Consider the following 12,309-nt stretch of genomic DNA (forward strand, 5'->3'; position numbering starts at 1 on the left):
TAGAGCTGGGGCTGCAGACCGTGTGTTAGAGCTGGGGCTGCAGACAGTGTGTTAGACGTAGTAGGAAAGCACAGGGTGGATGGCCCTAATCTGGAAGCTTGGGTTCGGTTCCCAGCTCCCACCTGGCAGTTTGTAATTATCTGTAACAACTCCTGTTCCAGAGGATCTGATGCTGGCTTCTGCCTTCTGTGGGCACTGCAAGCAAAACACCCATACACACAAAAATAGATGATATATTTTTAAAAGTTAAAGGAATATTCAGTGGTGCCTATTCCTCGAGTGATCCGGCTCAAGCACCTACCTGTGCAATGCTGGGGAAAACACTTGATGTTTCTAACCTTATTTAGTTATTAGTTAAATATGAGTAATCTCAGGTATCTGCTGCATTGAATTGGTGCGGGATACTTTAGGCCAACATTATTCCGCACAAATGTAATTTAACGCAAACTACAAATAAAACACATTTTCTAGGAGTCATACTGATAAAAAGAAAAGATAGAATTAATTGTAAGTTTATATTTGCCAAATAGATCTAAAATATTAATGTTTCAACATAGAGTAAATAACAAAACAGCCATTAATGGGATTTTATATTCTTTTTATTTGTATTCCATCTTTGAACCTACCTGGTGTGCATTTAACACTTGCCTCGTACCTCACTTCAAACTAGTTGCTTTTCAGATGATCACTGGTGAGTACCGACCACTGCTAGTAGCACTGCTTTTGCAAATTTACGTTAAAAACAAAATCTCGGGGCCAGACACGGTAGCACATACCCTTAATCTCAGTATTTGGGAGGCAGAGGCAGTCAGATCTTGGTGAGTACAAAGCCAGCCAGCTGGTCTACAAAGGACATTCTAGGCCACAGTGAGATCTGTCTCAAAAAACGAAAACAAAAGTATACTTGATAAAACAAGGCAAAACATTTTCTTAGTGGCAAGACCCTCTTGCCGAAGATACAAGATGCCTTTGGTTGCAGGACAGAGACATCAGGCTGGAAATGACTTGGAATCTTCTTTCCTACTGCATGGCTTCCATACGACAAAAGGTTCTAGGCAGGCTGTTGCGGGAGAAAAGTCGTCAGTGGACTTCCCAGTGGCAAATCCTGCATACTACAATACAAAGCTTACTGGGACAATGTGTCTGCAGGTACAGTAGTGGCATGGCCATAACCAAGTGCTCTCTAATTAGATTTGAGGCCTCCTCTGTGGAGAGAGTTCGTGGCTGGTGAAAAGCCTGTGGACGAGGTGATCATAGGTCCTTGGAAGTAACATGCTGTTGTTGTTCTGGCAAACACACATGTTACCAAACATCCTTCTAAATATATATATATACACACACATACACCCATAGGTTAGTGTTACTCTCAGCCTTGGTCAGGGAAGCTCCTTTCTGTAGTAGGCAATAGTGCGGAGTCTTGTAAAACCCATCAGATGCTAAGAATAAGTGGCTGCTGAGAATAAGCGCTCAGCTTTAAGTAGGGCATCCCTGTCAATCTCCCTGAGGCTCAGGGAGCATCACGGAAGAGGGAATCGGAAGGGTGCAAGAGCTGGAAGATGGGCGGGGTGCTGTGAAATGCTGCCCCCTGGACACCACCATTGCAGCTAAGAACTCCCAGCAGCTGCGGTCACGTGCGTAAGACTTGCACAAGATCGTGCAAATCCAATCATTGCTGCACGGCTGAGGGAGGGGCTCATGAAGCTCCACCCCTCCCTGAGGAGCAGTTGGCAACTGAAGCCTGCTGGGGCCAGAGGAGTCATTTTTAATTTGGGAGTGTGACCCGCATTCATTTAGACATTTAGATAACTCCGTGAGTTATCAATGAAAGAGAACATGGAGATGGGAGAGACACATGGGGGTGCCTTGGGAGAGTAAAGGGGGGAGTTGGAGATGGCTACGATACAGATTCATTGTATGTGTGTATGAAAATTAAAAAAAAAATCTAGAATCTTGGGGCTGAGAGTATAGCTTAGTGACAGACACCAGCATGGCTGTGTAAAAGGCCAGAGTTGGCCCCAGCACGGCAAACAGAAAGGAAAACACTATCTTCGCTCATATTTTGCATTCATCAAATTTAGACAAAAGTGTCACTACTCATTTTACGACTCCGGGAGTGTGATGGACAGGCGTTTATGCCACACACTTGCAGACACTGCCGGGCGGGACGCGTGCCAGCTTTTGTTTGATCGCATCTCAGAGGAGTAGCAGGTTACCATTAGTTCCCAGCGCTCCTCTGCAGCGGTCTCTCTGGGCTGCAGAGTAAGGTCAGCGTCGGGTTTCTGGGCGCCTTTCCTTTGGGAAGCGGGAAGGGGAAAAGCGCTCCAAGTGCTGCGTGCCTGTCTCTGGGGTTTGGCTCTGCTCTCTTAATTATTTGGAGCTGGAACAACTTGATTTTAAAACAAAACATATGGCCTGAGAGCAGTTGGGAGGCCATTGGGTGCTGATGTAGACCTGGAGGTATGCAGCAATCCGAGGCCCCGCCCCATGCTGTTTGCTCATTTAGGTATGGAACACTTCCCATTAATTTCAAACCTTGCCCCCTTTCCAAATTCCTGAACCCTCCTTTGGAAAGACACAAGTCAAACAGGAAACACTGATGCAAAATTGTAAAGGAAATTATGAGTCTCTCTCTTTCTTTCTCCTCTGTGGAAAACCATCTCTTTCCAAGTTTTTTATTCTGATTCTTGAAAGAAAAGAAAAAAATTTCCCACAAGTGCCAGAGGAGAAAGGAGACCTGTAAAGAGTAGAAAGTCCGTACCCCACCCCAAGCTGAACTTCCCCTTTTCTCCACGCTCAACACCAGCATGGAGATCGCCCCTTTGACAGTTGGTCCTTCTGAAAAACAAACAAACAAACAAACAAACAAAAAAAAACAAAAACCAATCAAACAAACAAACAAAATACTATTTAAGCCAGGCAGTGGTGGCGCATGCCTTTAATCCCAGCACTTGGGAGGCAGAGGCAGGCGGATCTCTGTGAGTTCGAGACCAGCCTGGTCTACAAGAGCTAGTTCCAGGACAGGCTCCAAAGCCACAGAGAAACCCTGTTTTGAAAAACCAAAAACAAAACAAAACAAAACAAAACAAAAAAAAAAAAAACAACCCAAAAACCAGTTGGTCCTTCTGTGAAGTTTGTCTCTTCTTGCTTGAGATGGTGTCTCTTAGAGCTCAGGCTGGGCTGGAATGCTCGGTTCTCCTGGCTCCACCTCCACGTGTTGAGATTGTAGGTGGGCGCCTGTCTCTTTCTTACTTCAGCACCTCCTCTGCTTTGCTGGCGTCATGATAGGTGACATCCTGATCACGTCTCATAAAATTCTGGCCTGAACGTGATCTGCTTCTGTCCCCGGTGAGAATGGGAATTCATCAGGACTGGTGAGAACACGTGCCTTGGCCAGATCTCCGTGATACACAAACCTTACCGAAACTTGTTTCTCTTTTCCTTAAAAGGGGCCAGTATAGTGCCAATTTCAGAATAAAACTGTCCTGACGCTCAAAACCAAAACCAAAACTGCCTCCATCACAGTGAGCGTGGAAAGAATGAGTGGCTGGCACAGGTGGTGTGCACCCACCTTGCTGGGCAGGGAGACAGGCAGTTGGCCATGATACCTACTGCTCCTATAACACCCACTGCTGGTGTGATATTGTGGCTGTTACTGCATCTGGGCCATGACTGCTGTCACAGAGAACTCTAACCTTCGAAACTCAGACTTTCCCACTAGGGTGCATTTGATTTTGTTTGCATAAAACAAAACCCGAACCCTGCCTCCTGGTCCCACAGAATCCTGTGTCCTCCTATCCCCTTGTCAGTTGTGACTATATTTTCTCTGGCCCCTATAAATACGGCACTAACATGCCAAGTCATTTTGTTCCTGTACCTTTTTCAGGTCTTAGGTCGGAAACATAAAATGAAATAGCACATTGGCCAGGGTAGTGGAAGGCTGACCATAGTTTGCTTGTAGGGTGTTGACAACAAGAACTCTTTCTTCCTAAGCACCTGTGCTGGCTCATTTTATGTCAGCTTGACACAAGCTAGAGTCCTTTGGGAATGGGGACTCTCAGTGGAGAAAACCTCCCTCCGTATGTTTGGTCTGCAGGCTAGTCTGTGGAGGCGTTTTCTCAATGATTAACGTGGGAGGGACCAGATCATTGTGGGTGGTGCCAGTCCTGGGCAGGTGGTCCTAGATTGTGTGTGTGTGTGTGTGTGTGTGTGTGTGTGTGTGTGTGTGTGTGTGTGTTTGTATGTATATGTGTTTGTATGCAGGCCTTGAGAAACAATCTAGTAAGCAGTGTTCCTCCATGGCCTCCAAGCTCCTGCCTTGAGTTCCCGCCCTATCTTCAGTGATGGGCTGTGATGTGGAAGTATAAGCTAAATAAATTCTTCGCTCCCCAAGCTGTTTTTGGTCATGGTGTTTTATTATAGGAATAGAAAGCTAACCGTGACAGCACTTATTAAAGTAGCTCCCTTGGAGCAAGGGGAGGAGGAGTGGAGACCTAATTATTTTCATTTTTATTTATTTATTTATTTGTTTATTGCCGAAGACACGCTAAAGTTCTTCTGTGGGTGTTTAGGATATATTGTACTCTATCTTATTTAAATGTAGCATTGTTTTCTGAGCTCTGGGAAGCTCTACATGTCCGAGTGACTGACTGCCCTTTTTTCCCACGCTCTTCCTCCACTTGGCTTTACTGTCTCCCGCCTCAGTGTCAGTCCAAACTCCCTGCTGTGAACGGCAAGGTCTTCTTGGGTGGACAGTTCTCAGGCTTCCCTGAAACTGAAGAATAACCATCCCCCCCACACACACACACTGTTGTGCTCTTTGCCCACGCTCTCAGTAGACAGCGTTTCTGACATTTAACTTAATCAAGATGTTAGTAAAATAAACATTGTTCTTACACCGCCGCCGCCGGACCAAAACCGCTCGCCACCCCACCCCCACCACTTACTTCAGTGTTTGGAAAGTGCCAGTCTCTGTTGAGACTGAAGACAAGGAGTTGAGGGAGGTAGCCAGTCACGCTCGGTCCTGGCTATGGCTTCCTAGCAGATGGGCAGTCCTACACGCAATCTTTGGTGCCCCGATCATAAGACAGGCTGTTATTTTAAATACTCTCTGGTGTGTGTGTGTGGGGGGGGGGGTGATACTGTGAGTTTTAAACCACATTTCAGTTTCAGGGATGTTAAACTGTAAAGGGGAAGACGTGTATCTCTGAGCAGGCAGGATATAGTGAAAGTCAATTAAAGTGGTCAGCCCTTTCAGCTGTCAGCGCTTGCATGCCATGGCCCTCGCATCCCCCAGTGTGGCCAACTGACAGAGCGGCAGGGTAGCCGGCCTCAGTTCACTGTGCATGGTGTGTGTACGCCAAGTTATCCATGGAGGTCCGGAATCAGCTTAGACCAGGAAGAGGATTGGAGCCCTTGGAACTACAGTTTTAGTTTCTGAAAAAACAAAACAAACAAAACCCCCAAGATCTGGGGATTTCTCTGGATCACATTGAACTTGATAGGATTTTAATTACCTTTGAAGGAGCAGTAAAAGGATTTGTTGGAGTACAAGGGGGGGGGGCAGGGGTCCTGTGCTGTGTCCCCAGTGGGACAGAGATCTCGGCCTGTCTAAATATGTGCCCTTTATATCTGTGTCTGACGGATGGCTCAGATGCTTGAACAGACCCACACAAATGTTCATTTCTTTCAAAATGCTACCTGAAAATTATAATTCATGATGTGAATGACTTTTAGGCACCTGTGGGTCCCTACCCCTTTTCACTGTTATAATAATTTTAAGCAAAGAGGCAATGGTATTTCTTTTCCTAGTTAACTCAGCTTTTAAAAGAAAGCTTTTTCCCCCTGATCAAACAATGTAGTAAAGCAATTAATTAAAAACTTAATTTTTGCCAGACAGTGATGTCACACGCCTTTAATCCTAGCAATCAGAAGGCAAAAGGCAGATAGATCTTTGTGAGTTGAGGCCAGTCTGGTCTACAGAGCTAGTTCCAGGACAGCCAAAGCCACACAAAGAAACCCTGTCACGAAAAACAAAAAAGAAAAGAAACTTTATTTTCGTGAGTAAAACCGTGGTGTTTTCCCTAACACTTACCCTGATCTCCTCCTTTTCTCTTGCAGTTTTTGGGAATAACGTTTCTTGGAATTGGACTGTGGGCATGGAATGAAAAAGTAAGTTGACCATCACGAAGACAAACAGGTTTGGTCGGAGGCCGTATCTTGAATGTTTTGTCTTTGACCACCATGGGGTGAAAACGAAGTTGTCTGCTGAGGGGAAGCATCTTCAAGACCATTCGGGTGTCGGCAGTGATCACTACATCAAAGTAATCACTACAGTCGCCACGCAGTGTGGGCAGAGGGGGTGCCACTGGGATTTGACCAAGGCGTAGCCTCATCCAGCTACGATGACCTCATTGTGCTTCTAAATGTCACTCTGTGACTTGTAACCTTTCACCCCGCCTTGCTTGTCTTTTGAACCCATTTGGAAGATGACTTAAATGTTAAAAAAGAGGTTTTCAGTGTGCCGTGTGGCGGGATGGAAGCCAAATATAAGTTTCTGTTTGACTATCAGATGGACTCGTCACTGCCGCTCAAGAATGTGAACAGGCGGCAGCTGGTCATAAATGTTGAGAGATGCTCGAAGTTGGTGGTCTCATATAGTAGAGAAAAAGGAAACTCCAGAAATATCAAAGGATAGACGCCAAACTGCAGTGAAGATGGGAGTCCTAGGCAGTTTCTGTCCTAATTGATGAGTGTATTCTTGTTTCCTCTGAGTTTCTCAATGAGTCTTTTTGGTTTTCTCTGATCCTCCCTGGGCAACCACGGAACTGCAGAAATGAGCCCCACCCCCTCTTGCAAGGCCACAGTAGCCACAGCGCGATCTGGCTCCCCTGCCAAGTCCTTCACCTTGTGAGAGTGAGCAGTGCTGGGATTGGTCAGCGCTCTGGCAAACTTGGGGCTTGGCTTATTCTCCTCTTATCTCCTGGCTGTTTGTCCTCTTGAGTCTGGCTGTGCTCAAGGCCAGGGTTCTTCTGAAGTGTTAGATGCCTTAAGAAGCATTATGGGTAAATAGAAAGAAGACCTAAACCAAAGCTCCTGTCAAACAAAAGACAGAGATGCCGATGAGATTTCTACAAGTAGAGCCTCTTGCAGACAGACCACATGCGGTCAAGTCAGAGGGAGACCTGAGTTTAACTGCTGATTGTGGGGTGGTCCTCAGTGATAGGGCATTGTCTGCAGTCAGTCCTCCACACTGCGCAAAAGGAGAGGAGGCATAAGCTCTGTTGGCAAAATGCTTGCCACACAAACGCGAGGACCTCGGTTCATCCCTACGCTGATGCAAACAAGCAAAAAAAAAAAACAGGTGTTGTCACAGATTATTTCTAAGTCTGCCCTGGGGTGGTAGAGACAGTAGGATCCCTGGAGCCAGACTGAATCAGGTCCCAGTGAGAGACCCTGCCTCAAAAACATGAGACGGATGCTGCCAGAGGTTGACCTCTGACCTCCACATGTGTGTGCACACGTGTGAATGCACACTTAAACACACATGCACTATGCATGTGTGAATGTATACACACACTTTTTTAAAAAAAAGAACGAAAATAGGCCTCGTGAAATGGCCTAGAGCAGTGGTTCTCAACCTTCCTGCTGCAGCTCTTCAACGCAGTTCCTCATGCTGTGCTGACCCCCAACATTAAAATCTCTTCTTTGCTACTGCCTAACTTTAATTTTGCTACTGTTATGAATAGTATTGTAAATATCTGATACGCAGTTCCCAAGGGGGTCGCGACCCACGGGTTGAGAACCACTGGCCCGGAGGGTAAAGGCATTTATTGCCATGCCTGGTAACCTGAGTTCCATCTGCATGTCTCTTCTGGTGGATGGGGGGAACTGACTACTGAGGGTTGTTATCTGGCCTCTGTGGCATGTGTGTCTCATGCACACACACACATATGCACACACAGGCTCTCACATACACAGACACATCCATGCGGAGACACACAATAAATCCATAAATGTAATAAATTGTAAGAAAAGGCTAAGGCGAAAAAGGTACCACCCCTTTATATTTACAGACTGTGTCTGTAATATATAAAAGACATTCTGAAAATGCCCTACTGCCCAGCAAACAGTAACCTTTTGAGTCAAAGCTATCCTTATACAAAGTAAGACAAATTAAGTTCCCTGAACAGATAAGTTCATCTGTCACCTTCTCTGTTGAATACCAATCTTCTCCTGGCTTGTGGTTAGCTGCTTCTTCATCCCAGTTAAGCCTTGGGATTTGTCCTTGTGGAATCCGAGAAATTCTCCCTTTAGAACCCTCTGTTTGGTTAAATGCCAGATAACCCAGCTTCCTACAGCCCCTTTAATAAGAGCCCATTTCTGGCTGCTTTGAAAAAGACATTGGACAGCATGAAATGAACCAGTTGTCTATCCTAGCAGTAAACAGGCAGTGAGTCATTTTGAAGGGTTTTCTTTTTTCTCTTTATGAAATATAATTATGTTTTTATTTTGTTGGTGGCCTCATGTATCTCTTTTCTGGTGAAATAAAAAAGCTTCCAAAATTGGCAGTGTTTCCCAAATAGGTGGGGCACCACTGTGTTCAGAAGAGGGTGACATCGCGGTCCTTTGTCAGGGCCGTGGCACTGTTCACACATCTGGACCTCAGACACAAAGCTGTAGCAAGGTTGACGAGGAGTCCCTGCCTCGTGCGCTTACATTCTAAGAGAAACACCGACTGGAAGGAGGTCACCAACCAGGAACTGCATCCAAATGCTGGCAAGAAACACTAAGTGCAGGCTACGTAGAGTGACAGGAGCCTGGTATCTACCATTCTACAATTTGATTGTGACAGTAGTGAGGATTGAACCCAGGGCTTTGGGTATGCTAGGCAATACTCTGCTACCAAGCCATTACCCCAATCCTGAGATGTCCCTTTTAGAGCTTCCTGAGGAGGAGGTGGCATTGGGATCTTTATGAAGTAAGAGAGATCTACATAGGAACAGGCTGAGGACATTCCAGGAAGAGCTGACAATGGCCTTGCTGACTCCACCTTGTCCAAGCAAGACCTTTGAGCCTTCACCAAGCCAGGTCTCTAGTTCCAGTGCTTGGGGACACTGTAGGCAGGATGGCTACAAACTTGAGGTCAGCTTGGGCTACTTGATAAGACCGTGTATTGAAAACAGTGGTAAGAAATATGATCTTTGAAACAATGAAAGAGTGGATGAATAATGAACAGTGGCTTCCTTCTGTTAAATCCTGGCCTTTCCGTGACCTCTGTCATTGAGCTCCAGAAGCCATCATTGTCCAAGATCCCTAGGAAACTGACTATATATTCACACCTCTTACTGCATGAAAGGAGATAAAATTACATCCGGTTTGTTTCCGGTGTCTGCTCTGAGTGGCACGGCCTTCAGAAAAGCACATCTGTGGCTTCTGAGAAATGGCCTTTCCTTTCTATTGTTCAGAATGGGAATCTCTATGATCGTCTTGTTTTGTGGGAGGATGAAGGTGGTTTCCCTCTCCTGCGCTGCCCAGCTTCCCTGCTCATTACTTAGTTCCAGAGAGGAGAGGGGGTTGCATCACTGATGACTGCAAGGGAGAGTTTTACAGTTGTTGCCAGGGGAGGAGGGGCTTTGCTTCCCAGAATAGGAAAAGCTTTTCCTCAATCTTACGTGTGACTTTGGGGTTTCCGGTGTCCCCCACTGGCTTCTCTATCTAACAGCCCTTCCACTTGGCAAGCTGAACTCCTTGAGGACAGTAGTTCGTGGTCTCTGCCTCACAATCCCCCCCTCCTGTGTAGCAGACATCCAGACGTTCACAACCACACAAATGAGGTACATAAAGAAGTCTGTGCTTGCACAGTGCTGATTAGGATGAAAAGCTCCTCCTGAGGAGGTTTCGTTTTCAGCCCTGTGATCTGTGCGTTACCTTGGGTTAAACTTTAAGAGGAAGGTGGAGTTCTGTTTCAGAAATAGAGAAACCAAGGCCCTGAGATGTGAGGCCAGAATTCCTGCTCTCTCTCTCTCTCTCTTCCTGTCCCTTCTGGTCCTCCGTCATTCTCCCTCACATTCTCCACCAGTTCCCTAGGTGGGGAGAAAAGAGCAGCTACACAACCCTGATCCCAGGGGGGGCGGTGGGAAGTGAATCCTGTATTGTGTTTTCCCCACCTTTCCCGTATTTAGGGACAATTCTGTCTCTTCAGAACCTTCGTTCCCCTTTGGTGTCGGTATCTAGAAATCTCTTCATCACCATCTCGTAGTAGACTCATCTTGGAATAACGTCCCCTGTGTTCCCAGGAAGGAGCATTGGGAATGCCGGGACCTGGACAGCCAGGCGGATCATTGCAGAGGATCAGTTCCCATCCCTGAAGAAGGACTTGGCTGCCCCAGCTGTGGGGCCCCTTTGAAGGGATAGCTATAAGATGCTGCAAGGTCCTTCAGAGATTTCCCTCTACTGACTGAAGTGTAGCAGGTTTGTCCGCCTCCCTCCTCAGCTGTCCTTGTCACACCCTGAAGTTTCCTGTTACATCTGAGGCGCTGCACACAAGGCCGCTTTTGGTCAGGGCCTGGACGATGGCCCTGTGATCTCTCAGCCCTGAAGCAAGTACAGGACGTGATAAAAAAAAAAATCAAATAAAATCTCTGTTTTTGTGCATAACCCTTGAAATGTTATTCACACAAGTTTCTTAGGCAGAAAAATTCAGACCAGTTCAAGGGTCAGTGGCTTGGTTACTAACGGTCAGATCTCCATTCCTGGCCCCTTCTGAGACAGTTGCCTGCCCGGCACTAAGATAGTATCTTTTACCCATGCCGAACTGCTTTGGGGCCTGAGGAGAGGACACAGATCCTAGTCTACTTTCTGTCAGACTACTACTTCCCTCAGAGTAGGGATGAGGCTTTGCTCCGGGACCTGGTGGCTGCTGAGGGGAATGGTTTCAGGTCTTACTGGGGTTTCCCTGCTTAGTCCCTCTGCCTCTTAGTTGCTTTGAGCTGGGCTATATCTTAGTGGCCACCTTATCCCCTGCCAGCTCCTCTGTCTTATGCCTGTCCCTCCAAATTCTGCTGCTGCCCAGCTCACCATGGTAGGCAGCTCTGTTTGGTTGGGAGCACCGTGGCCCATGCTGCCTCTTTCATGCTGCCCTCGTGGTTTCTCTTGGTCACAGCCAAATGAAGAAGAGGCCAGTCCAACCAGGAAAGCCCTTGCCTGCCTCCGACACCAGGGTAGTCAGCAGCCCTCCCCCACCCCTGTCTCCAGGTTCCCAGGGCAGGAGTGAGTCCCCAGAGTTCTCTCCTTTGCCTAGTGAGCAGGCTCCTGTGTCTCTACCACAGACCACCACCCGCAGGCTCCCCGGTTGTCCCCTTGACACTTGACATAAGCGGTGAGTGAAAAGAGAAGTCTCACCTCCCACACACGTCCCCCGGGAGCCGTGTCATTCGTGAATCACTGATTTTGGGTCTGGGTTCTGGGGATCTGACCTCAGATCAGCACATACAGCTGAAACCCCACTGACGGCGCCATCTCCCCAGTGCCCCCGGCAGTCACCTCTAGGGCAGTTGAAGTCCCCTCACCAGGCTCTCTCTCACCACCATATGCCTGCCTGGCTCAGCTGGAGTGGTGCCAGTGGCAGCCTCTGGTTAGGCTCTGCCTCCCTTGGGTTTTCTGTTCTGGTGAAATCCGAGACAAGAATGTTCGAACCTATTGTATGTTTCTTGATTTCGCTGTGTTGCATTAGAGATGAGAAGCCCCTCTGCCACTGCCGTCCGCAGGTGCCATTCAGCAGGGCATTCCAAGAGGATAGGACGACAGCTCAGTGGGCAGGTGACCTAGCTGCAAACCCCTACTCGGCCCCTTCCTTCCTTCAGTGATTTGGGCCTTGCTCTCTCTCACTTTGTGGTGTCTCCCCGCCGGAGCACCCAGCTAGTTGGTTCGGCATGAGGATAAAGAAATGAGGCATCCCAGGGCCTACCATAGTCGGTGCTCAGCAAGGCGACTCTCCAGATAGGGATTTGTTGAGCTCTCCACAGAGGCTCCACCAGAGGCTTCCATAGTGCCCAGCCACCACTTGCACAGGGCTTCCCAGCACAGAGAGGCATGGGCTTGCCCCACCTGAGTGCCTGAAGGACAGATCCAGTCTCTCCGTGACACCCTCACCTACTTTCATTGCTACACACACACACACACACACACACACACACACAGACACACACACACAGAGACACACACATACACGCACACACATACACACATACACACACAGAGACACACACACATACACGCACACACATACACACACACAGACACACACACATA

The 12,309-nt window shown here is 47.5% G+C and overlaps 1 protein-coding gene across 1 annotated transcript in view; it reads left to right on the forward strand.

The window, feature by feature from the left end:
- Positions 1–12,309, forward strand: part of Tspan5 (tetraspanin 5) — a 165,648-nt gene that overhangs the window by 119,961 nt on the left and 33,378 nt on the right. Inside the window, exon 2 of the mRNA XM_005357353.3 lies at positions 6,118–6,168. Coding sequence (XP_005357410.1) covers positions 6,118–6,168 — 51 coding nt within the window. The remainder of the gene's footprint in view (positions 1–6,117; positions 6,169–12,309) is intronic.

This window comes from Microtus ochrogaster, chromosome 21 (genome assembly GCF_000317375.1).
Source record: "Microtus ochrogaster isolate Prairie Vole_2 chromosome 21, MicOch1.0, whole genome shotgun sequence".
NCBI lineage: Eukaryota > Metazoa > Chordata > Mammalia > Rodentia > Cricetidae > Microtus > Microtus ochrogaster.